This window comes from Xenopus laevis, chromosome 6L (assembly GCF_017654675.1).
Source record: "Xenopus laevis strain J_2021 chromosome 6L, Xenopus_laevis_v10.1, whole genome shotgun sequence".
NCBI classification, from domain to species: Eukaryota; Metazoa; Chordata; class Amphibia; order Anura; family Pipidae; genus Xenopus; species Xenopus laevis.
In genome coordinates this window covers 127,468,748-127,495,736 of record NC_054381.1, presented here as the reverse complement: position 1 = coordinate 127,495,736, position 26,989 = coordinate 127,468,748, and the positions used below count along the sequence as shown (strand labels likewise).

At 38.7% G+C, this 26,989-nt stretch overlaps 1 protein-coding gene across 3 annotated transcripts in view; it reads left to right on the top strand.

Annotated features, from left to right (window-relative positions):
- LOC108719284 (brefeldin A-inhibited guanine nucleotide-exchange protein 1) overlaps positions 1-26,989 on the top strand; it is a 94,763-nt gene that overhangs the window by 42,451 nt on the left and 25,323 nt on the right. The window contains exons 4-18 of one of the 3 annotated variants that reach the window (XM_041566468.1): positions 310-456; positions 6,875-7,054; positions 9,515-9,782; positions 10,470-10,583; positions 14,672-14,841; positions 15,443-15,576; positions 17,035-17,269; positions 18,713-18,812; positions 18,953-19,092; positions 19,707-19,815; positions 21,754-21,955; positions 22,140-22,251; positions 22,504-22,709; positions 26,032-26,116; positions 26,723-26,894. In XM_041566468.1, coding sequence (XP_041422402.1) covers positions 310-456; positions 6,875-7,054; positions 9,515-9,782; positions 10,470-10,583; positions 14,672-14,841; positions 15,443-15,576; positions 17,035-17,269; positions 18,713-18,812; positions 18,953-19,092; positions 19,707-19,815; positions 21,754-21,955; positions 22,140-22,251; positions 22,504-22,709; positions 26,032-26,116; positions 26,723-26,894 — 2,374 coding nt within the window. The remainder of the gene's footprint in view (positions 1-309; positions 457-6,874; positions 7,055-9,514; positions 9,783-10,469; positions 10,584-14,671; positions 14,842-15,442; positions 15,577-17,034; positions 17,270-18,712; positions 18,813-18,952; positions 19,093-19,706; positions 19,816-21,753; positions 21,956-22,139; positions 22,252-22,503; positions 22,710-26,031; positions 26,117-26,722; positions 26,895-26,989) is intronic. The other 2 variants (XM_041566469.1, XM_018268066.2) reach the window with 2 other exon arrangements.

The following is a 26,989-nucleotide window of genomic DNA, read 5'->3' as shown; positions in this document are numbered from 1 at the left end:
TTCTCCCATGACAGTATCCCTTTAAGCTCCACTGGGGCTGGAAATTATGATAATGATGATGGTTATACAGTAGAACCCCCATTTTACATTTTCAGGGGACCAGAAATAGATAAAATCGGGGAAAATTTTAAATTAGGGAACTTGATTATGTATTACATTTTCGTGGGACTACAAACAAACAGTGTAAAATGCGGGAGAACTTAAAATCAGGAGTGTAAAATTGAGGTCTCTTTGTAATTTGTTTATGTTGAATTTGTTATACCTGTTATATTTGTAATGATCTTGCTGGTTTGCTTTACTGTATTACAGAAACTTATAGCTTATGGGCACTTGACTGGAAATGCCCCAGATAGCACAACTCCTGGGAAAAAATTAATTGATAGAATTATCGAAACAATATGTGGCTGTTTCCAAGGACCCCAGACAGACGAAGATGTTCAGTTACAAATAATAAAGGTATTTGACAAAAATAAATCACACTTTAATTTGGTATTTTAGCATGTTCTGAGTTGCATGGAGGCAGTGCTGCTCTCTACAAACAAGGGTGGAAGAGTTTTCTATGTACAATTTTGAACTGCTACAAAGTATGGTGATTGGCAAAAGTTGTCAGACAAAGCTTTCAAAAGCCAGTTACCAACTACATCTCACAGAGGGGAAAAACATCTTTCATAGCTGATTATATTAAAACAATGTAATCATTAAATAAACACAATAGCACACTTTTTTTTTATCCAATATGGAACCCTGTGGCTTAGTCAAATGCAAAGTAGTATTTTATTATTACAGAGAAAAAAGAAATCTTTTGTGGGGGGGGGGGATTTGGGACTTTCTGGATAACAGGTATTCAGATAAGGGATCCCATACCTGTACTTTTTTATTATTACAGAGAAGAAGAAAATATTTTATATAAATCTTGCGTAAAATAGACCTTATGGAAGATGGTCTTTACAAAATTTACAGCTTTCTGGATAAGAGATCTTATTCCTGTAATAACAGTTGCAAACATCCAGGATTATAGGAAACACCACCACATGCCAACTAGGGAAGTCTTTAATGAAGTTTTTCTGTGAACAGCCAGTTAGCTAATATTTTCTGTTTTATAGCATTGGATTAATGTTGCTTTCATAGCTGGTAAAATGTGGGTTGATTTCTATGCCATTCACGATGGCACTTAATTATTACTTTCCTTTCTTCTTTTAAACAGAACACTAGAGTCTTGTTAATACTGTGTTTTTAAGGACCATTAACCCTTAGGAAACAGCAGTGAGCTTAAAGGGGTTGTTCATCTTTGAGTTCACTTTTAGTATGATTCTGAGAGATTGCAGTTTGCAGTTGGTTTTAATTTTTTATTTGTGTTTTTTTAGTTATTTAGCTTTTTATTCAGCACCTCTACAGTTTGCAAATTCAGCAATCGGGTTGCTAGGGTCCAAATTAACCTAGCAACCATGCACTGATTTGACTAAGAAACTGCAATATGAACAGGAGAGGACCTGAATAGAAAGATGATTAATAAAAAGATGCAATAACAATACATGTGTAGCCTTACAGAGCATTTGTTTTTAGATGAGATTAGTGACCCCCATTTGAAAGCTCACGAGTCAGAAAAAGAAGACAAATAATTAAAAAAAACTATAAAAATAAATAAATAATAAAGACCAATTGAATTGAAGTTGCTTAGAATCGACCCTTCTATAACATAATAAAAGTTAATTTAGAGGTGAACTACCCCTTTAAACACTAACTTTTTTTCCTGGGCCAGTTAACTCTCTAAAAAATTAACCAGTCCAGGGAACTGTACCGTGCAGATTGATGCCACCATTCTTTTCCATATTCCAGGGCTTCTTTAATGGGTTTATGGTGGGCACATGCACAATACTATATGACTTCAGGAATGGAATTCAGAATGTAATGAGCAGCAAGAGAGAAGCTTAAGGGGGGAAACAGCAGTGGGTGGTATGGCCAGGCAGTTTCTCTGAAAAGAACAGAGTAAGCCTTTGTGCAAGATAGTCTTTGGCTCCTGTATCATTGTTAAATATCATACCTCCCAACTGTTCCGTTTTCAGCGGGACAGTCCTGTTTTTGACAGCTCAACCCGCAGTCCCCGCATTTGTACTGAAATGTCCCAACTTTCTCTGCACAGAACAGCCAGAAAAAGATAAAACCTTTCTAACTTACCGTATATACTCGTGTATAAGCCGACCCGTGTATAAGCCGAGGTACCTAATTTACCTAAGAAAACTGGAAAAATGTATTGACTCGTGTATAAGCCTAGGGGCCCCATGTCAGATTTCAAAATGTGAATGTGACCCAGCCGCAACAATTGGGGGACACTGGGCAGGTACCTGTTACTGTCTGTGACTGACTGTGTCGCCGACCGGATTTCATGTTTGCTTCCCTCTGCCACCCCTATTTCATGTTTGCTTCCCTCTGCCACTTCCCCCCCCATCTGTCGCTCTCCCCACCCTGGCTGCTCTTCCCTCTGTCCTTCCCTCTGTCACCTCTGCTCTTCCCTCTGTCCTTCCCTCTGTCACCTCTGCTCTTCCCTCTGTCCTTCCCTCTGTCCTTCCCTCTGTCACCTCTGCCCCAGCCGGACTGCCTGTGACTGCCTGTGTCGCCGCCCGGAGCAGGTCCAGGAGCTCCGGGCGGCGCGTCCTTCCCTGCCGGCGTTCGCTTTCAAAATGGCGGCGCCCATGGCCGCCACGTGGGTAGCGGCCGGCGCCGCTACCCACGTGGCGGCCATGGGCGCCGCCATTTTGAAAGCGAACGCCGGCAGGGAAGGACGCGCCGCCCGGAGCTCCTGGACCTGCTCCGGGCGGCGTCACAGGCAGTCCGGCTGGGGCAGAGGTGACAGAGGGAAGGACAGAGGGAAGAGCAGAGGTATGACCCGCGTATAAGCCGAGTTTGAGTTTTTCAGCACATTTTGGGTGCTGAAAAACTCGGCTTATACGCGAGTATATACGGTAATTGGCTTTTGGCAGAGAGCCCAGATCAGCCACCAGGTGCAACCAAGATACTTTTGTAACAATTTTGAGATAAGCAAATAAGTAATTGTAATAATTTAAGATAAGCCAGTCTCTTGGGAGAACTTAGACTCACAGCTTAAAGGGCAATTCACTTTAATTAGCAAAACTGTAATAACAGAAAAACACACAGAAATGTGTTCAAACTTTTATAACCTGCCAATTTAGTAAAAGTAAAATGGTAACTAGGGGTCATGGCCACAAAAATGGGCATGGCCAAAAAATGTTTTGTCGCATTAAGCGCGGCAACTTTTTTTGTCCCGGCCCAATACCCATGGGTTTACCTGTGAATTGGGTGGGTTCACCTGTGAATTGGGTGGGTTCAGGCCAATCACGTTGCTCCTCTCACCTTAGACTGCCGGCTTCAGGCTTCCTGTTTTATAGACTCCCGCCGACCTGCCCTGCAGATGATGTCACAAAAGGGGCAGGGCAGATTGGCACAGGTCTATGGAGGGTGGAAGGGGGGGGTCTGGGTCGGGTGCAGGTCAAGGTTTTCTGGACCTGCACTACTTCCTGTGTGTTTTGGGGTGATTCATACTGGCCAATGATGCTGCATATGGCCATAATGCAACACAAGCTATTAACAAGTGCAAAAACTTAGTTTTAAAGGGGTTGTTCGCCTTTAAGATACATTTTAGTATGATGTAGAGAGTGATATTCTGAGACAATTTGCGTTTGGTTTTCATTTTTTAAGGTTTTTGAGTTATTAAGCTTTTTATCTAGCAGATCTTCAGTTTGCATTTTAAGCAATTTGGTAACTAGGGCCCAAATTCCCCTAGCAACCATGCATTGATTTGAATAAGAGACTGGAATATGAATAGGAGAGAGTCTGAATAGAAGGATCAGAAATAAAACGTAACAATACATTTGTAGCCTTACAGAGCATTTGTTTTTTTAGAAGGGGACAGCGACGCCCATTTGAAAGCTGCAAAGAGTCAGAAGAAGAAAAAAAAATAACTATAAAACTATAAAAAATAAATAATGAAAAACAATTAAATTGTTGCTTAGCGTTGGTTGTTCTGTAACATAATAAAAGACGAACCACCCCATTAATAGCAGAATTTTGGTGTCATTTAACCTGTTCACACCATCCATTCTTGTCCATAAGCCTTTATAGAACATGTGTATGCCACCAAGGTGAGTACATAGCCTTCAAAAATCATTCCCAGGGTTTATAAATATATGCCATAGACATTACAGATTATGTGTGTGGAGATTTGTACCAGGTGGCCCTAACATTCAGTTTCTCTATTTGACGTATGTAAGTAAATATTTACTAGTAAACAATCTCAGTTTCTTAGCTGTGATTGCCAAGATTGAACTTGCTGGCTGTGTTATTAGGGACAACAAAACACAAGTGCCCGACGATGGCTGACATTTTTAGAGCTAAGAAGCAGAGAGACGGATTGTGATTTGTTTCCCAAATGTGGTAAACTGTTCTGCTTGTAGGTAGCTGACTGAGTTTTTGTTGTATTGTTCAAGAATATATATTTTATATATTTACACGCCTATGAATGGTTGCTCTCAGGCAGCTCATAATAAAAAGCATACCAGGCCATCATTAGTAATTATTATGAGAGGCTGCTTTGTCAACTGACAAATGCGTCTATAATAAAAGTTTCTGAGACCTAGCAAATACCGCGTTTAACTACAAAATAGCTGAGCAATACTTGTTTGTAGTGGTGTCTTGCATTTTGAGCAGTTGGCAGATCAAATGCCAATTAAAGATTTCACATCTACTGTAAATGTGAGATTTACCGTGAAAGACAGAAATGGAAAAGTAACAAGTACATTTTATTCTTCCTAGCGGTGTGTAATTATTTTGCAGGGATAACTAAAAATGGAAACAACAGACTTCAAGCAAACTTTGTGTTATTGTCTGAATGTAAAATTGCAAAATGTTCCCCGCACTGCCCAATGGGAATGCAGCTATCCTCATCCAGGTTACCTCTATCCCGATATAAATCCTTTAAACCATATAATTAGAAGAAAGCACTAAGAGGCACATCTATCAAAGGTCGAATTTTGAATTCATGCGAATTTTTAAAAACCCTTAAACTCCCATAAATTCGACCTATCGAAATTTATTTTAAAAATCACATTTTTTAAACTCGGTTGAATGGAATCAAACCGAAAATTCGAACAGAATTCGATTTGAATTTAAAAAATTTGATCTGTAAAAAACCTTGAATGTCAGGAAGACTGCAAACAACTCCAACTTGATCCCTGGACCTTTCCCATTGACTTAAACAGCAATTTGGCAGGTTTTAGGTGGCAAATAGACTAATTTGAGTATTTAAAGGAACAGTTACGCTAAAAAATTTTTATTCAAAAATCCATTCTACCTACACTAATAATAGATCTACCCTGCATAAAGTGTATTAATAGCAATGCTTTATTAAAAAAATACTGTTAGAAAACGCTGCTTCCTGTCTACTGGAGAACGGCGATATGGCGACTCACTCTGCAGCTCTGCACTCCGCATCTTCTCCCTAACCCGACTTCTGCCAAAACCGGAAATTATGAATTAGCTGAGGAATGCCGGCCCTTGTTTGGATAATGGGACCGGGGACGCAGTTTTTGTATGCATGTTTTGTAAAGCACTTCTCTGGCATTCCTCAGCTAATCAGTTGATTTACAGTAAAGGGCAGAGGAGAGAAAGGTCGGCAATGATGAAGGGCACTATTATCCTGTGCGGAGCTGCAGTCACTGTGCTTGCTGTGCTCTCTCTGCTCTTTCCCCGCATTGAACCACCGACCAACAACTGGAGGCACAAATCCTTTCTGAGATCCCATCGCGAGGCAGAGCTGTACAGGTAAATCCAAGAGAGTCGCGCAGATCTGCTCATCTTGCTCACTTCTCTTCTGGAGGGGGGTTGGGGGATGAAGGGATGCCCCCAGGGAGATAATGGGTCGGACAGGGGCTTTAGGCTGCCAGGATCTCACCTATGTAACTTGCCTCAAGCCTGTGGGCTCCGGATTCATAACTTCCGGTTTTGGCAGAAGTCGGGTTAGGGAGAAGATGCGGAGTGCAGAGCTGCAGAGTGAGTCGCCATATCGCCGTTCTCCAGTAGACAGGAAGCAGTGTTTTCTAACAGTATTTTTTTTAATAAAGCATTGCTATTAATACACTTTATGCAGGGTAGATCTATTATTAGTGAAGGTAGAATGGATTTTTTAATAAAAAATTTTTTAGCGTTACTGGTCCTTTAAAGGCCCAGAGGATGATAAATCTCAAAAATCGAATTTGAATTTTTTTTAAAAACTCAAATCGAATTTAAATAACTCCCTAGTCGAATTTGACAGTTTTGACCATAAAAATTCGAATTTTCAATCCGACTCTTGATAAATCTGCCCCTTAGTGAGCAGTAATCTGCTATAGTTGTGTTTATTAGAGCGTACTTAGCAGGCCCGGATTTGCGGCAAGGCCGCATAGGCCCGGGCCTAGGGCGGCAAAAAAATAGGGGCGGCATACCGCCCAGCCGCATTATGGGGACGTGTGCGTCCCCATTCAATTACAGCAGCTCTCGCCGGCGTGCTGGGAAGGGGAGGTGAGATGGGCGCTAGGACCGCGTGGTCGCCTGGTCGGACCGTGCGGCCTAAAGGCGCCCGTCATTGAAATCCGGCGGTGGTACTTAGATACACAACATGTTTCTGGCCTTACATTCCCTTTCTCAAGTGTCAGAATGCTCTTTATGCCCTCTGTTTCATCACATAAGCTCAGTTGTTGTAGCCATAACTGTCGCAGGTTATTATATCAATAGTTACATGATTCAAGCAATCAAAGAATAAAATGTGTTCATTAAACCCCTGGGATCATGAAAATCATTGAAAATAATCATTATGACCTTTCAGGCACTACTCACGTCTGTTACATCGCAGCAGATTGAAATACATGAAGGCACAGTGCTGCAAGCTGTAAGAACATGCTACAACATCTATCTAGCCAGCAAAAACCTTGTCAATCAGACAACAGCCAAGGCCACCTTAACGCAAATGCTCAACGTAATATTTGCACGAATGGAAAACCAAGCTGTAAGTATCCTTTCTTACAAAATATTTCCATTGTCAAATGTCATATTTGTAATATTTGTATTTTACTGCACATTGGACTTTAAAAGGTTGGCTTAATTGGGCTCAGTCTAAAAGATCAAAGGAGAGCATTGACTTATCTTTTTTGAGAGTCCAATTACTTTTTAGAAACCTTTGTCTATTTGTGGTTTTCCTACTTTTGCCCTCCTCACAGACAGCTGGATGTCCACTGTGCAGGCTGAAAGTTCTCAAACTGTGATGATGGTTTCCTTAGGGGAAACTAAAGATGTATAAAGGGGACCAGCCTGATGGCCTACTAGGGTATGATTTGGGGTAAATTGGAGTAAATTCCTTTAACTACAGCATTATGAGAAGTCAATATTTCCATATATCTGTTACCTTATAGTAAGAGTAAAAAGCATCCCATACCAGCTGTTGGTCCACAAATTCACATGTGAATAAAAAGTCTATGACTGTTTATCTCAGTGCCAAACATAGTGTTGTAATGTTGCATCCTTTACATAGAAACATAGTAAGTTAGGTTGAAAAAAGACACACATCCATCAATTTCAGCCTTTTAAGTCTATATATAACCTACCTAACTGCCAGTTGATCGAGAGGAAGGCAAACACCCCATTTGAAGCCTCTCCTATTTGCCTCAGAGGGGGATAAAATCCTTCCTGACTCCAAAATGGCAATGGGACTAGTCCCTGGATCAACTTGTACTATGAGCTATCTCCCATAACCCTGTATTCCCTCACTTGCTAAAAAGCCATCCAACCCATTCTTAAAGCTATCTAATATATCAGCCTGTACAACTTATTCAGAGAGAGAATTCCACATCTTCACAGCTCTCACTGTAAAAAACCCCTTCCGAATATTTAGGCAGAACCTTCTTTCTTCTAATCAGAATGGGCGACCTTGTGTCAGCTGCAAGGATCTACTGGTAAATAAAGCATTTATTGCATTATACAAACAAAAAAAAGCTGAAATAGTATAAATGTTGTTCCATTATAGTTAATGGGAAGCAGAGTATGACACGCATTGTCTGCCATAACTACAGATTCTTTATTTTAAGCAACTTAAGTGATTTATGTGTGCCAAACTCATGCTAAATTAATTAATTATAATCCGAGAATTTTCCTGCCATTTTAGTTTTGTTCACCTTATAGTAACATATAAGTTAGACTCTGCAGAACGTTTAAGAGAATATACATTGTTCACATAAGTCCCTACCCCAGTGGAACCTATAATCTAAGGTCCATATCACATTCATAAAAACACCCACACAAATTAAGGTCAGTTTTATCAGAAACCAGTCAACCTACCTGTATATTTATGAAGTTTGGGAGGATGCTGGAGTATATGGAATAAACCTGCACAAGTATGGGAAGAACAAAGAGATAGATCAAGAAATAATTTCTGAGTTGCAATGCTGGACATAAAGTGCAAAAAATGGGCACAACCTGCCATGGGTTTTTTGAGACCAGCAGCCACTCCCCACGGCTTAGGAAAAGACGTAGCCTTCTGCACAGCCTAGCTGGATATATACCTAGGATCCATAACTTTAAAGCAGCAGGGCTAACCACTGTTCCTCCACACTAGATGTATATTGCAGTCATTCATTCTCAGTTTGTAGCAAATTCACATTTGCAGTATTTGATGGTGCTTTACTAGTTTATCCAAAATCTTGTAATGTTTGCAGGCCCGGATTTGTGGAAAAGCCACCTAGGCATGGGCATAGGGTGGCATGCTGCCCAACCACACCCACATTGGTTCAAAAACACAGATGATGAAAATTTTCCCGAATAAAGGGGAGGGGACAGGGCGACGAACGGCAGTGGGCCCAGAGGCGCCCACTATGTAAATCCGGCCCTGAATGTTAGATACAGTTTTTCACATACTTGGGCAGTTCTAATTGTAATGATATACATTGGGTTAGGTTAAGTTAGCCATTCAACAGTAAATACTTTGCATGTCAAGGGCAATACTAATATTCTACTTTATACTATGATCCATGGTTGATTGATATGTGTTAAAAGAAGGTGTGTTAAGATATACAAGTTTAAAGCCATTCTGCACCACGTCTCTTCTGACAGGGTATTGTTTAGGGATGCACCGAATCCACTTTTTTGGATTCGACCGAACCCCTGAATCCCTCACGAAAGATTCGGCGAATCCGAACCCTAATTTGCATATGCAAATTAGGGATGGGGAAAACATTTTATACTTGCTTGTTTTCTGACAAAAAGTTACGCAATTTCTGCAAATTAGGATTCCGATTCGGTTCGGCCGGGCAGAAGGATTCGGCCGAATCCTGGCTGAATCCCGAACCGAATCCTGGATTCGGTGAATCCCTAGTATTGTTCTTCCATGTAATCTGCCCATAATATTTTTCTGTGCTTCTAAATAACATTTTTTTTTAATATATTCAAACTATGTGATCATATTTGACCACTTCAGCTTCAGGAAGCCAAACACATGGAAAAGGAGCGGCATAAACAGCAACACCATTTTCAGCACTCTCCAGTAAGCCACCATGAGCTGGAATTGCCACCCATGAGGCACCATCTGGAGAAAACTGACCAGTTAACTCGAGAACATGAAGGGGATATTGACCAACACTTAAACTACCTGGAAAATAGCCTTCAGGAAGAAGCTGAGCCAGAAAATGGATTTGATGCTTCAATTGCAGAAAATGAGCTGCCTGAAACCGATCAGTGCACAGAAAGTAAGCAATCAAATTTAAAAGGAGAAGTAGCACCAAAATCGAAATGCCCTTTCAAAAATAAGAAATCATAATATATTTTTTCTAAAATACTCTGGCTTTCATCTCTCTCTCTCTCTCTCTCTCTCTCTCTCTCTCTCTCTCTCTCTCTCTCTCTCTCTCTCTCTCTCTCTATCTCTCTCTCTCTCCACTCACTTGTTACAGGTTACTGAGATGAATATTATTATTAAAAAAATAGCACCGCAGTGCTTTTTGGCTATAAGTCTACCAAGTGACTATTTAAAAATAAATAGAACAATTGAAACACATTAATAACCTTGTTACCTGGACAATGGGCCTCATATAATAATGAATAGCTATAACAACCACTGAGCTTCGAGCTCCCATGTTGTATCTATAAATGGGAACACAATGGATTTGGTGACAAGCACAGGGCTGCCATTGTAGCTTGTGCCTCTGCAGCATTTTTACGCAGTTTAGAAGTATCAAAATATTTAATGATGCAAATAGTCTGGGGGGAAAAAAACCCAAAACTTTTCATTGTAAATTAAGATATCTGTATCTTCACTTTGTACAAGCTCTTCTACTGGCTTTTTTCTTAACTATATGTACCCATAACTACAGAAATGATGTTGAATAAAATAACAAGCACAGTCTCCTTACAAGGTACATTTTTTTTTCTCTTTTAAGATAATTCCAAACCTGATTTGGGAATCAGGGATGAAACCAGTAATGACTGTGAAGAAACCACACAGGACGTAATCCAAAGTATCATTCAAGAAATGCTGAACTCTGTAGTTGGAGGTGAAATACTTCTTTTAATAAGTATAGCTTTACATGTAACATAATGTAACATACAAGGCTAGCATCTTTGTTTCTTACTATTTTTATTTTCTGAAGCACTAGTATTGTTTGTAAACAGTCTATCTATCTATCTATCTATCTATCTATCTATCTATCTATCTATCTATCTATCTATCTATCTACAGTATCTATCCATCCATTCATTCATCCATCATCTAGCTATATATCATCTATCTATCCATCCATCAATCATCCACCCATCCATCCATCCTTCTATATATCAGCTATCTTTATCTATCATCCATCCATCCATATATCATCTATCTATTTTTCTATATATCATCTATCTATCTATCTATCTATCTATCTATCATCTATCTATTTATCTACAGTATCTATCCATCCATTCATCTATCTATATATCATCTATCTCCATCTAGCTATCCATCCATCCATCCATCCATCCATATATCAGCTATCTATCATCCATCCATATATCTCATATCTCTATCTATCTATCTATCTATCTATCTATCTATCTATCTATCTATCTATCTATCTATCTTATTCAGACCTATGACCAATTCTGTCATCTTTCTAATTAGCAAATTCTACACTGAACAAATCCAGCACCATGCTTCAAAAACCTGATTCATTTATGCCAAAATCTATGACTTGGTCTCATGCAGCCTCACTTTTACCACAACTTTCGCACAACTGATTTATGGCAAAGGCCATTCGCACATTGTTCTTTTTGAGTAATGGCTTCTTCTGTGCCATCCTCCCATACAGGCCAGTGATTGTGGAGCCATTCATATATTTGTCCCATACCCTACAATGAAGCTAGGGTTATTATTATTATTATTATTATTATTAACATGTATTTTTAGAGGGTCAACATATTGCACAGTGCTGTACACATATTGTAACCTGCTATTCAACATGTGTACCCCAAAAAAGATGTAATGATCTATGTGCAGCAAAAGGTTGTTCTACATAATATTGAAATGGTTGAATACTGATACAGACAACATATGTTTCTTTTATTTTCTAATATAACTCAATGTGTAATATAAAACAATAATGAGTTCATTTCTTACAGAGAGCAAAAATGTGGTCTGGGGTTTGTTATTGAGTATAATGAGAGAATTGGCTCAAGGTGCTATAATATATTCTGTTTTATAAATGTTATTAAAGCCGTCATCTATAAATGAAATAATGCTGCTGAGTTGCTGCTTCATGTATGTGTCTTCTATTTTGTGTGGCAAGGGGTGTAAATAGTTAAATGATTATTAGGCATTCATGTAGAAAGTTGGGGCTTCAGTTCCAGGAGGCTGGAATGGGCAGCTGCATTAGCACACAGACTAATGGCAGTAATCATTGTGCTCATTTACTGGCACAGAAATAAATGATATGCAGGAAGTAAACTAGAAACTAAGCATAGCTTACATTGCAGAAAGTGCCCCCTATGTAACAAATGGTTACATCAAGTATCTGAATGGGCATCTTCCTTATTACCACCCTAGTGTTCCTAATGATAACTTTTGCTGTTTTGTGTTCTGGTGCTGGACCCTCCACCATTTTTATAAGCCAGTAGGTATAAATTAGCTTTGGCTGTTAAAACCTAGAATGCACACGGGTGTAGTCAAGGGCAGTAGGGCATTCCATATACCTAGACTGCTTTGGTGGCAGTGCAATTGTGTGAGCTCAGGGGAGAGTGCCCTCTTGAAATAACGGGGAGTATATAATTGCCTTTTGATTGCTCTTTAAAGCTGTTTCTATGCAGCATGTTTTTCCTGCTTGCTGCTCAATAGGTGATTCTATGTAGTAAATAGTCGAAGAAAAATAACTGGCACTTAACTGGATGTAGCAATGAACAGATTCACTTTATTGATTAAAGGCTAGCAATCACCAGGGGAGATCCCAGACATGCACAGAGTTGTCTCCCTACAAGCCCTGGGACATCTCTCCCAGCAATATACAGGAGTGAATTGATATACATCACACGGCAAGCACAGCATGTACAGAAAATCACAAAAATAGAAGATATTACAGCAGCAGAAACAACTTTCATGTGCAAACTTTCTACTGAAGTTTTCCCCCAATAGCCAAGTATTGCCTGAAAATACAGGTCCTTTCAGGTTGTGCTTCTTCAATGTTACAATTTTAGCACTATTATATCCACAGTAACAGTGTGGGATATATATATATATATATATATAGACTCCATTTAAGAAAATAATTAAAAAAAAAAAATTAACATTTTTAAAAATGATTTCCTTTTTCTCTGTAATAATGAAACAGCAGTACCTTGTACTTGATCCCAATTAAGATGTCATTAATCCTTATTGGATGCTGAACAATCCTGTTAGGTTTATTTAATATTTAGATGATTCCTTAAAGTATGAAGATCCAAATTACAGAAAGATCCCTTTTCTGGACCCCAGGTCCCGAGCATTCCAATTAATGGGTCCCATACCTGTATTAAAGTTGTTAGCACAAAAAGACACACGGAATTGACAACAATGAAAATGTTGCAGCAATCAGTATAGATGACTTCCAATTTAGTAGAAAGGGAAGCTCTGCATGCTGGCTGGTGTTCTCTACTGGCAGCAATGAGTCAGCATGTGTATGAGTGCTTATAGTTGCTCACATACGACCCATATGACAAAATGAGAAGTGTTTTAGGTATTTATGGTTTTATGTGCACTGCATGTTTACTCAAGTTTTATTTGCTTTAATTGTATCCCATACTCCCTTTATTGACTATTTTTGCACTCCTCTGGGTGACTCAGAGAGGAATAAAAAAAGAGAGCATAGAATAAACAAAGGGCAAAGGCACATTTGGGGGGTAATTTGCCTGCCATATTTTTTTCTTTCTTTGTAGGATAGCATCAGAACACCCATCACTTAGGCCGGGGTCCCCAACCTTTTTTCACCCATGAGCCACATTCAAATGTTAAAAGAGTTTGGGAGCAACACAAGCATTAAAATATTCCTGGGGTGCCACATAAGTGCAGTGATTGGCCATTTGGTATCCCCTATGTGGACTAGCAGCCTAACAGGCTCTGTTATCAGAACACATGGTTTTTATGTAACCAAACCTTGCCTCCAAGCCAAGATTTCAAAAATAAACACCTACTTTGAGACCACTGGGAGCAACATCCAAGTTGTTGGTGAGCATGTTGCTCACAAGCCACTGGTTGGGGATCACTGACTTAGACTGTAAGCTCTACGGTGCAGGGACCTCCTTCCCACTGTGTCTCTTGCCACAAATCACTTTGTCCTGATATGAATTATGTGTATATTTATTGTGTGACTTGTCTTCCAGGTGTATACATATATATATATATATATATATATATATATATATATATATATATATATATTGTACTTTTATGCATTGTACAATGCTGCAGCTCCTTAACAGCCACTTACAAATAAAGTTATACATACATACATACATACATACATACATACATACATACATACATACACTGTCCATTGCCCCATGAGGATCAATTAAAAATGCACTTTTACTGGCATTATAAGTGAGCTTTATAAAGGATAATGAAGGGTACATCTGGGAATTTTGATACAATTTTTAATTAGGAAAAAACTGCCAGGCAAAACACTTTAGATTGTCCCATGTGCCACAGCCGTAACTTAGCATATGTAATCTGTATAAATTAATTTCTCCTTGATAGATCGGTCCTTTTTTTTTTTTTTTTTTTTAAATCTCTTTAATTTATACATTTCAATCAAACAAACAGATACAGTCGTCATCTGCACAAGCTTAAAGAAGCAGTACATAAGTTTAAGATGACCATTTGAGTTACAACTTTAATATTGAAATATAGAGGGGAGGGTTAGCCTAAGTAAAGAGAAGGGCAGTTCTTTCTTAATTGTTAAGATACATAGAATTGTTGAGTACCTTAAATAATGTACATTTGCCTTCCTCTGGATCAAATAGCAGTTAGACAGGTTGAAAAGGTTGAACAGGGGTAATGTGCTTCTTTAGTCAACCTCATCTGCTATGTTACTGAAGGGCGGTTGGTTTTAAATGTTTATTACCTATTTTCACGCAGAGGAGGAGACTGTCAGCACTGAAAGTACGACAAGAATATCAGAAGATACCAGTGATGGGGATAGTATACATGCAAATGGGATACCCGGAACTCCCATATCTATGGCCTACACCCCATCCTTACCCGATGATAGATTGTCTGTTTCCTCTAACGACACTCAGGCAAGAAAGGCAATTATTGTTTTATATCTGTAATTATTCATTAATTACCATTTTATCTGCATTGTTAATTTTAGTTATGCACCAAACTCAGGTTTTTGTTTGGTATTGTGCTGAATCCTTGTACATTTTCCAGGATTCAGATTCAGCCTTAGCTGCTCAGCTGAACTGAATCCAAACTCTTACAGTTATGTGACGTTAAAGGAGAATTAAATCGTAAAAAACAAATAGGGGTAAAAATGGGCATTGTGACTTATTTTGTATATTGTGAGTTGGACCCTATGCTCAGGTAACTGACAGCAGTGCAGGGCATGTGCTTTTAATCAGCAGAAAAGAATATGGGGGAACTACTGGGGCATCTTTGGATCTTTGCTGGTAAAGCTCTGTGGTCGCCGCATCTTTAGCCTGTAAGCTGTAGTTCTCTTTTAAGGCTCTGGACAACTGTACAAGAGACATTTTGCTGTTTAATTTTTTTTTTTTATAATGTTTAATATCGATATCTATTTCATTTGCTTTAGAATCCAACACATAACAACAGTATTTAATATAATGCTTAGTGAGAAGAAATAGTGCTGCTTCTGCATGTCATATGATGTATTTTTGTTTGTTTTAGGAATCTGGAAACACTTCAGCCCCTACTCCTGGTGCTAAGTTCTCCCATATCTTACAAAAAGATGCCTTTCTAGTCTTCAGGTCACTATGTAAATTGTCTATGAAGCCACTGTCTGATGGGCCTCCAGACCCAAAGTAAGTATTGAGGAGCCAATATAAGATTTGGCACTGCTTATTGGTCTGGAAAAGTGAACTAGATATTAGGCATTTACTGTAAGGTTCTTAAAAGAGAAGTAAATGGTATCAAATGTTAAGCAACCCCATTTATCATGGCCACTTATTGAGACGGTATTTAACCAGACTTATGTGACCTGAGTGCGCAGAATAGGTTTTTTTTTCTTCTTTTTTTAAATAATTTTATTGCGCAACTGTATTATTACAAACATAGTAAGTTCTCTAACATTGTTGAGTTGCAATTTTGCAATAAAGCAAAAACTTTACAAACATAACCAGAGTGGTGCCGTCTTTGCATTCAAGCTATCTTTGAAGGGCAGTACAGTTTAATTTCGTATACTATATAGTTAGTCGTGACTCTCGACCATTTTGCTTTGTGAGGTGTTTGCTTGGGGGGGTTACACCATGTAGGAAGTGGTTAGTCATCCTATATCTGTGTCGTCATCTGTCCATGGTGCTCAGACCTTATTAAATTTCTCTGGACAGCCCCTTTTCATATATAACAGTTTATATAGTGGGAGTGACTTTTCAATTAGTTGTTTCCAACCCTGTGTTGTTGGCCCACCACTAGATTTCCACAGAATAGATAATAGTGTCTTTTGGACTCGTTTTAGGGATATCTGCTCCATTTGATTTAATAGTAGTACCTTGGGATCCATCGGTAGTGGAGTGTCCATTCTTATTTGGATCAATTGTGTTATATCCTTTCAGAATGTTTGGATAAATGGGCATTCCCAAACCCTATGCATAAAGTTTGCTGGGGAATGTGATCATCTAGCGCAGAATAGTTTTAGTGATGCTGGGAGGGGAGTCAGGGGAACCGTGAAATCACTCATTAGGATGGAGTAGTGTTTGCATTTGTACTCTAGCTTATAAAAAGGTTTGCACCTGCTAGCATGACCTGAGAAAATGTCAGTATTACTTTAGTTTGCATAAAAAGCATTGTGTTTATTGGCTTTTATAGCTCTGAAATGTTAAAATATGTGTCCCTATGTTCCTGATCTTTTTTAATGTTATTGCTTTGTGGGACTGTGATAACCAATAAAATGTGCAGTAACCAATAAAAAAAATTCATGTTGACCAGTAAATGCTGCCTGTTGATTTGGTTGCTATAGGTAACTAGACCTGTAGCATACTTAGCACTGTTTATTATTTAACCCCTTTAATGTCAATTATTGTGTTTTAGACTGGTCTGGTCTGGTGGTATAAAGTCTTTTATTTCAGTATGTCGAAGTTTTTGTTGTGGTCGGATTATGTGATAAAGCAGATTATATAATTGAAAACATTATCTGGCACCCATGAGCTAACAGGAGGCAGGGTGGGCCTTCAGTTGGGATTTTCCTCTATATTTGTACACTTTTTTTTGGTCATAAGGATAATTAAATATTTCCAGTAATGTTACCTTTTGTTTCATTCTAGATCTCATGAATTGCGTTCCAAGGTACTTTCGCTCCAGCTGCTACTCTCCATTCTGCAGAATGCAGGGCCTGTTTTTAAGACTAATGAAATGTTTATCAATGCAATCAAGCAGTATCTCTGTGTTGCTCTGTCTAAAAATGGAGTTTCGTCTGTTCCAGAGGTTTTTGAGCTATCTCTGTCTATTTTTTTGACACTACTATCAAATTTCAAGTTGCATCTGAAGATGCAAATTGAGGTATGGTACACTTTTCTTTTTGCCAGTTATTATTTTTATCCTGTCTTTAGGTAACCCCAACATACTGTATTCCACAGCTCTTTAAAATAGATTTTTGTTATGAATATTATTCAAGAAATATTACGTTTTTAAAAAGATCATTCCACATTATTGGGAAAGACGCTGTAAACTGAGGGATTGTTGCTGTTATTTTGAGGGATCGTTGCTGTTATTTTGTGTAAAGAATAGTTGTGTAATGCGGGGGTAAAAAAGTGATTTTAAGATAGTTTAAGTACTTGAATACTGCTCATGATGACTACCAATACTGATAAGAAAAGCAGATTTTTTTTTTTAGCTTAATGGCTGGTATTATAGTAGGAGAGACACAGAATCGGACCACTGAATTTCCACAAGGATGGTTTGATATATAAAAGTTTTAAGCATTCAACATAAATATTTGGCACCTAAGTCTTTAAAGTGACAGAAGGTAATGTAAAAGGTAGTTTTGGGTTTCCTTCTACTCTGTATTTTATATTCTATTTGATCTTGTATATGCTCTCTGATGTCAGACAGTTGTATTAACTGCAACTAGGGTTGCCAACTGCCCAGTATTTTACTGGCCTGGCCGGTACAAATGAAGCTTGATCCCAATGTTATTAATAGGGAAAATCCATATAACTATAGGAAGGCCAGTATTTTTTTCAAGAAAAGGTGGCAACCCTAACTGAAACCCATATTTGCTAATTGTATTCTTTTGCCTGATTGTGATAATTCTGTTAATTTGTCTCCTGAAAGACTCATCCTTTATAGTATGGTTTGTTACCTATATACACCCACATTGATTACTTCCGATGAACATTCATTCAAGACAGCAGTATAAATATCTGATGTTTCTTAGCTGACCATTCCCAGATAGATTCATGGCTGCATGCTTAGCCACATCTTTGAGGCCCATTTCTCAAAGGTTAAAATTTCGAATTCATGTGAATTTTTTTTAACTCGAATATATTTACAATTTGACTGGGAGGTTATTTAAGAAAAAATGTGAATGTCCAATATTCAAATAGTTCCGACCCAAAAATTTGTATTGTATTCGATTTGTATGTATTGAGTTTTTCTCTGAAAAAAACTCGAATGTCAGGTAGGCTGTTAACATCTCTGCAGGTTTTAGTTGGCCAATATTTGAATAGGGACTGTTTCCATGGCCAAGGTGTGATAAATTTCACATTTGAATTTACATTCGAATAGGAGAATTGAAATTCAAATGTGTGAATTTTGAAACCAAAAAAAAACAACGAAATTTCATATTTAAATGTACTATTCGACCCTTAATAAATTTGCCCCTAGGTGTAGGATAGATAACCACAAGCAGTTATGTTGTAATCTGGAAAAACTGAACATGTAATGCAGATGAATATCTACATTCAAATGCCTGAACTTTTTTTTTTTATTTATTATATACAGGTTTTCTTTAAGGAAATCTTCCTTTACATACTGGAAACATCTACTAGTTCTTTTGATCACAAGTGGATGGTGATTCAGACACTGACAAGAATTTGTGCAGGTATGGAAATATGAATAATGCAGGTCGCAGGGTTAAACACTGCATTCAAATGACTCTCCGCTGCATGCTTCTGATTAACGCAGGCATCATGAAGTGCATCAGTACTAATTAACTTTGTTTCCTATATGTTATCTCTGCAGATGCGCAAGGTGTGGTTGATATTTATGTAAATTATGACTGTGATTTGAACGCAGCCAACATCTTTGAAAGGTTGGTTAATGACCTCTCCAAGATTGCTCAAGGGCGAGGAAGCCAAGAACTTGGCATGTCAAATGTTCAGGTACTTATTATTTATTTGTCATTTTCTTAATCTCACTAACTTTTTGTCTACCAGTCATTATTTATTTGTCATAAATGTTTTCTATATTTGCAAATAAACATATAGTAATAGCTACAGCAGTTTGCTTATTTGCAATTAACACAGTGAAAACCAGAATTTCCATGTCTCTCTCAGGAAAGTGACACTAACTAATATTGATATTGGAATTCACATAACACATGTTGGTTTTCATATGATTATTAATCACATGTGCCTTAATACTGAAAATAAGTGATGTCAGGCTGTCTGGAAAATTCCTACTAAAGGGTTCTTGTGATCCCATCAGATTGCAGATTTGTGGGTTTGATGTGTCCAAAAAATTAGTTTATCCTTATTTAAGAGTTTATTGTTGCAAAATGACAGTGTATTCCATGTTCTATCAGAAATAACGCACTGTTACTTGTCATTCAGTTTTCACTCACTTAGGTTCATAAGCAATCATTTTTGATGTCAGTTTGATCTACCTTTTTTCATTTTTGTCCATTATGCCACCAAATATTACTTTTTCTCTTGAACCAGCCTGATGAACATTCATACTTTATCTCTTGGTATTTATTTTTTTTTTTTTTTTTAAGGAGTTAAACTTAAGGAAGAAAGGCTTGGAATGCTTGGTTTCTATTTTGAAATGCATGGTGGAATGGAGTAAAGACCTCTACGTCAATCCCAACTCTCAGACAACTCTAGGTATGTCATATTTTCAGACAGAATACAATACTGTGGATATAAACTGAGGAGCCTTTAACATTTGTAGACTTTGTTGCATCAGTTAAAGGGGTGGTCCACCTTCAAACAACTAGTTGGTTTCAGAAAGATCACCAGAAAGAACTACTTTTTCCAATGACTTATTTTCTATGTGTGACTGTTTTTCTAATATTGAAGTGTGGAGTGTCATTTTCACCTTCTGAAGCAGCTCTGGGAGGGGGGGTCGCCGACCCTGTAAACTGTTCTAAATGGATACATTTAGTTGATACATTTGTTATCTTTGTCCCTGCTGAGCAGAATCTCTGGGTTTCATTACAGGCAGCTGTTAGAATTGATACAGTTGCTAATACTCCAGAGATGCTGCTGAGAAATGGATCAACTAAATGTTGCAAAATTGTAACAGATCAGAGTCTGCGCCTGAATTACTGAGCTGCCAGACTCAAACACCACAGACACAAACATTCAACGTTACACTTAGATTTTGGAAAAACAGTAAAAAATGAATAAGGGAAATAAATTGAAAAATAATTTATTCCTGGGGAACAATCTAATTGAAAAAAAGTGTTTAGAAGGTGAACAACCCCTTTAAGGGTTTCAGTGATCTGTGAAAGTCTATGCAACATAAAGCACTTCATGGACTCAGAAATCATAATCAGATTAGCATATGATTGCAGGTCATATAGTAAGGTAATATCACATTCTGTATTTACAGGTGCAATGGTAAAACATCATATTATATTGTTAAAGGAGAACTAAAGCTTAACTAAAGAACTAACATTATGTTTTGGGCTTCTGTACCAGCCCAATGCAACTACAGCCCTTTAGCAGTAAAATCTGTCTCCAAAGATGCCCCAGTAGCTCCCCATCATTAATGGTATTCTGAATACATATAATATAAATGTAACAATATAAGGATGAGGCTGATAAGTAAATAAATATTGGTACATGGCAGCGTAGAATCCAGCAGAATTAGCATCAGTATTTAATAACCAGCCCTGTAGCCATCCCTTGACTGGCAAAACTTGTTTTCTGCTTGTTGATTTGCAATGACCCCTTAGCTTCTCAACTGCTACTCAAGGCATACTGAGCATGTGCAAGATGGGAAACTCCCGTGACAAATTTGAAGGCTTGCATCATTACTACAATAGAGATGCTAAACCTTAAGGCTGGTTTAGGCAGTTCAATATATAAACTATGGCATTGCGAGCCATATTCATTTTTTAGGGTTTTGTTCTCTTTAAATGATAATCTTATACTGACATGATTGCTCTAAGGACTTTCTTATCAATCAGAGTGATGCCAAGCTCCTTGTTATGAAGTAAGACGTTTTTTTTTCAGTTCATCAGTAACGACAGCATAATTGCCTTCTAAAAGGGGAATAGTAACAGCAGGTCTTGGCTGGAGAAAACACTAATTAGCTTGTGTTTTCTCCAGTTTTACCAAGCAATTACAGTTTCTGTGTATTCAAATGTGCTGTGTAGTACATTGTGTTTGGATTTGCTTAGCAGGAGGAGACTCTCTGTAGAGATCTTTTGATTAACTTGGTTTTAATCAGATCATTTTACTACACGCCTGGCTGTTGATTAATTTCCTGAATGTTTTCAGGTTGATCTTTACTGCAGTTTCATTGCCAGCCAATAAGTAATTGAACAGAATGCCACAAAATATTCCTTTATTATAAATACAAATATAAAGTATGATGTATGAGTGATGAGTTTAGGTATAACAGTCTCATTATTTAAAGTTTCTTCACATGCCTGCATAATATTAAACAGTATACAGAACATTGTGCTTCATTTTAACGACGATTATGTACATTTTTTTTAATTGGATATACCGCTGCTGCCACTGTTGTTTGACTGCTTTTTGGCATGATGAATGTTTTTTTTTTTGTTAAAAGATGTTTTTTTTCTGTCATAGGACAAGAGAAGCCTTCTGAGCAAGATACCCATGACACCAAACATCCAGAGACCATTAATAGATATGGAAGCTTGAATTCACTTGATTCTACAGCTTCCTCGGGCATTGGCAGCTACAGTACGCAAATGTCAGGAACAGACAACCCAGAGCAGTTTGAGGTTCTGAAGCAACAAAAGGAGATCATTGAGCAAGGAATAGATCTGTAAGTGAGAATCTAATCTGAATGCTCAGTAGTTTGCTGTTCTCTTCCTCTAAAAACACTTTCCCTGTAGAAACATTACCAAAATACCTAATGAATAAGTGTGTAGATTATCATGGAGCTACGTGGTATAATTAACAGTACATATAAATGAGCTATAAACTGGTTTTATGCAATTAATACACAGCTTTAATAAGAAACCAAAGAGAGGAATTCAGTACCTGCAAGAACAAGGGATGCTAGGAACAACGCAAGAAGATATCGCCCAGTTTTTGCACCAAGAGGAGAGATTAGACTCTGTAAGTATTGTGCTTAATAGGTAATAAATTAGGAGTAATAATGTTTAATATACAAATTATTCAAATATATATATATATATATATTTTAAATTTAAAGTTTTCGCTGCTGCTGCTTTACACCATTTAGTTGGCTTCTCTGATAATTGTTTAAAGAATGAAATACCTAACATCTAAGGCCTGATACTCTGTAAAAACTGAGCTAATATCCTTTGCAGGGCTTTATTCTAGCTACTCATAATTGTCATCTTGCAGACTCAAGTTGGGGAGTTCCTTGGAGATAACGACAAGTTCAACAAAGAAGTTATGTATGCTTATGTTGACCAGCACGACTTCTTAGGGAAGGACTTTGTATCAGCACTTCGGATGTTTCTGGAAGGCTTCCGTCTTCCAGGCGAAGCCCAAAAAATTGATCGTTTAATGGAAAAGTTTGCTGCTCGATATCTTGAATGTAACCAAGGGTATGCAATGTGATATATTTTTTTTAAATTCAGGCATTTTTATTTGAGCAGCATAAGAGTCAACATAGAGTTACAATGCTATCATATCAGTAATCATATGCATCTGTAAGTGTACATAGAATTTGGATTAAATACAGCAGTAAATCGTTACATTTGTGTCCAAAATGACAGTATACAATTCGAAGCATTGATCTTATAGTATACAATTTGTACAATGAAAAGTTAAATAACCCAGTCCGTCCATTTACCCCAGATTTTCTCATACTTGAGGGGGCTGCCTCTGGCTTTATAGATAAGTGCTTCAGGGCACAGAGATTTTTAACTTCAAGCACTCACTGTGGACCAGAAGGAGGAAGGGAGTCTTTCCACCTCCTCATAATCATTTTCTTGGCTACAAAAACACATTTATTGACAAATAAACATTGATGGAATGTAAGTAGGTCCTTCAATCCCACACCAAATAGGCAGACCTTTGTATTTCTAGTACCTCTAAAATTGCATCAAGTGTGTTAAGAACCAGTGCCCAGAATGGCGTTAGGGATGTGCATTTCCATAGCATATGTACCAGAGAGGCTTGTTCATTGTGGCATCTAGGACATTCAGAGGAAACTGAGGAAAAATTATGATGCAGCCTCGCAGGGTAGTAGTATGCTCTGTGTATACAATACAAATGAATGAGCCTATCCCTGTAACTCAAATAAACAGAGAGGGGGGAAGCTAACAGTTCATCCCACTCTTCGTCTGCTAACTGACCCATATCACCTTCCCATTTAGTCCTAAGTGTAACCAACATCTTGGTGTGAAGACACATGTATATTCTTGCGCATAATGTAACTGGTGAGCAGGGAGTTGGAATGTCTCAGCTCTTCAAAGGGGACCATTCCGTTCTCACGCCAGACATCCCTTATTTCAGATATGCCAAACCTCTCCCACACCAAGTTGGGCTTCAACATAGCTACCCCAGGAAAACCCTGGTTCCGCCATAGTGGAGTTTGCTGAGGGATGTCAGTACATTGAATCACCTGCATTGCTTTCCGACAAATCACCCTCATACCAAGCAGGACTGGGTTTCGATAGGTCACAGCCTGTGGTTTTTTGCTAAGTAGCCACTGAAGAGGGGAATGGCCGTGCCCAGCAGAGTCCTGTGCAAGGAGTATAACGTTTGATGACTTGCCTCTTCTACCCAGGATGCTAGATGACTAAGTTGCATGGCAGGAAAGTATAGAAATACATTCAGGAAAGCCATCCCCCCCCCGCCAGCTTTCCCCTAAATAAAGTATTCAAACTCAATCGGGAGTTAGTTCAGTTCAGTTCATGCTTTTTTAACATAATGGGGGCTTGTTGCAGGATATATGTTATTTTGGGTAAAAGAATCATCTTGACTAGCTGCACTCTGCCCATTGGACTCAACATCAAGGACTCCCAGGCCCTCACTTTGTGTTGTATGATTGTTAATAATGGGGATATGTTTAAGTCATAGAAGTCAGAGACAGGGAGTTTGATTACTATTCCCAAGTAAGTAAATTGGTCGACCACCAACGTGAGGGAAACAAAAAGCATCCTTCGGGTGATGCAGGGGGGGTGTAGATGTTGACAATAACCAGCTTAGCCTTCTAGGCCAGAACTCGAAGTAAGCCATAGATAGGCTAGAGGGGGAACAACCACTCTGGTGGCTCCCATTGTGCCGAATCATATTGACCAGACTAGCAATTAGTTGACAGTTGCGTAGTAACCTTCCATGATTGTCGCTGTTGAACTTGCACCAACATGAATAATAGAAAGAGGGAAAATCAAACAAGAAACCTTTTAACGTCAGGGCCTTAGTAGTGCAGCCACTTGTTGCTGAACAATTGCTTTAGTCACGGTTGTCCCACCGTGGGCCGCGGCCTTCCAGCCACACAGTAGCATCCTGTGGTGACACAAAAAAATGTACTTACCCTTCCGCAGTGACCCGCAACTTAGCCGGGTAAAGCATGGCGTATACAAGCTTTTCATTCCACAACTTCTTCTTTACCTCATTAAATTTGGCCCGCTGCCATTTGACCTCGAGGGAGTAGTCCAGATAAATGGTAATGTTCACATTCTCAAATGGTAGCTGGCCTTTAGTGCAGGCCATGGCAAGAATGTTATCTCTGTCCCTTGCATTTAACACCCTGTCAATGAGAGGTCTGGCTTGGGCCCCCAGAGGTGAAGCATGCATGGGGACCCGGTGAGCATTTTCTATTGAAAACGTGGCAGTGAGGGAGTCTACCCCAAACATATTAGTTAGCCATTTTTGCACAAAGTTCTGAGGGGACTCACCCTCCACTCGTTCCGGGAATCCAAGGAGTCGAATGATATTACGCCTCAACTGATTTTCGAGGTCATCTGCCTTGCTTTACCATGAGCGGACAGCCGTTTGGAGTTCCATTACTTGGTTCAGAATAGGCCCAGTATTATCTTCAAGGTCACTGACTCGTTGCTCAGTCGCGGCAGCTCTTTCCCTTATCCGCTGCATGTCATGGCGGAAGATAGACATTTCGACTTTGATTCCATCCACCTTAGCTGTAATCAGCCCAGTACAAGCATCCCGTGCACTTTTAACTTCAGCCAGGAGGACCGCTAGTGAAGGCTCCTCCACAGGTGCAGTTGAATCCAAGGCAGCGCTTGCCAACAAGGCCTTGGCGCCATTTTGTCTGTCTTTGCGCGCGTACTGGTCAAGTCTTATTGCCGCCTTCGATGCTCATCTTTGAGCTTTAGTGATCCCCATGAGTGTTCTCTGCGGCAGGGGGTGCCGTACTTGCTTTGTAGGGTCCATAATTGCTGTGTCTTAGCGTGCAGGTATCACAAATTGAAACCACCGGAGCGGAGCTGAGCTGAGCTAATATGCGTCCTCTCACATCAAGCTGGTGGCCACACCCCAGCAATGTGATATTTTCATCAACAATTTCGAATGTATGACCCTGTAGCTGTGAATTACAGCAGTATTGTCTGTGAATGCAGATAATTAGAGCTGTAAATGTGCTAGTTTTGAGGACAAAATGGGCAGATTTTTGTCCAATTTGTCCATCTACTTTCTGGGTCAAATTGGGCTGATTCATTATTTGGCCCCAGGAGCCTATGCATGCATCAACAAAGTCATGCAGTCCCATCCACAGGATTTTCAAATCTGCCCCATAGATATCTGCCTGGTTTTTAGCCAGTAATCAATTGAGTAGACATTGGGACAGATGAGCTGCTGACTGTCTTAATATTTACTGGAACTTAAACATTTCTTTTTTTCAAAAAAAAAAAAAAGTAAAATATTTCTGAATATTAATTTCTTAAAATATTTTTATTCTAGGCAGACGCTGTTTGCTAGTGCAGATACTGCTTATGTCTTGGCGTATTCAATTATCATGCTGACCACGGACCTTCACAGCCCTCAGGTATTGCTGCATATCAATCACATATTTACATTGTAACGAAAGCTGTAATGCATCGTTACGCAAATATGTAAATGTATTGAACGCTTATTTTATTTAAAGGGATCTAAAACCCAAATGACAGAGCACGTGTGCCACTGCATAAATCTGCTATATCAGTGCTATCTATCTTCTGTGGTACAGGGGCTGGAATTTTTCTGGACTACGTGGTGGAGGGCTGATAATGGAAGCTACTGTTGACCACTTCCCTTTTTAAATCACAGCCACTTTTTTGGAGGGCTGATAATGAAAGTCAGTGCTGACCACTCCCCTTTTAAACCACAGCCACTTTAAACCACACCCGTGTTACCACAAGAAATTTTAAGACCATATCCACATTAATGTTGGTAGCACACCAAAAAACTAAATGGTTGGTGCTCACTGCAGGGATATCACTCATCACTCATATGTCGTATTAAAATATACCCTTGGATCCAAAACTTAATTTTGTCTAGCTTTCTGATTCATATGTTTGTTTACACTTTTTCCCCATGTAGTCCAGGTTTGAGAAAACAAGCGTCTCTGCTTCATCTCTATTTTCTTTCTAAATCTGCATTTCCTCTTGCTTAGGTCAAGAGTAAAATGACAAAAGAACAGTATATCAAAATGAATAGAGGTATCAATGATAGCAAGGATCTTCCTGAAGAGTATCTTTCTGCCATCTACAATGAAATAGCTGGAAAGAAAATCTCCATGAAAGAAACAAAAGAACTTGCAATCACTACCAAGTCATCCAAGCCAAGTGAGTTTAAGAAAAGTCCTTGAACTGGGGGATTCTGAAGGATTCCCAGTATTTTAGTATTTTCCCCATTAATCAAACATTCCTGACTATCGTAA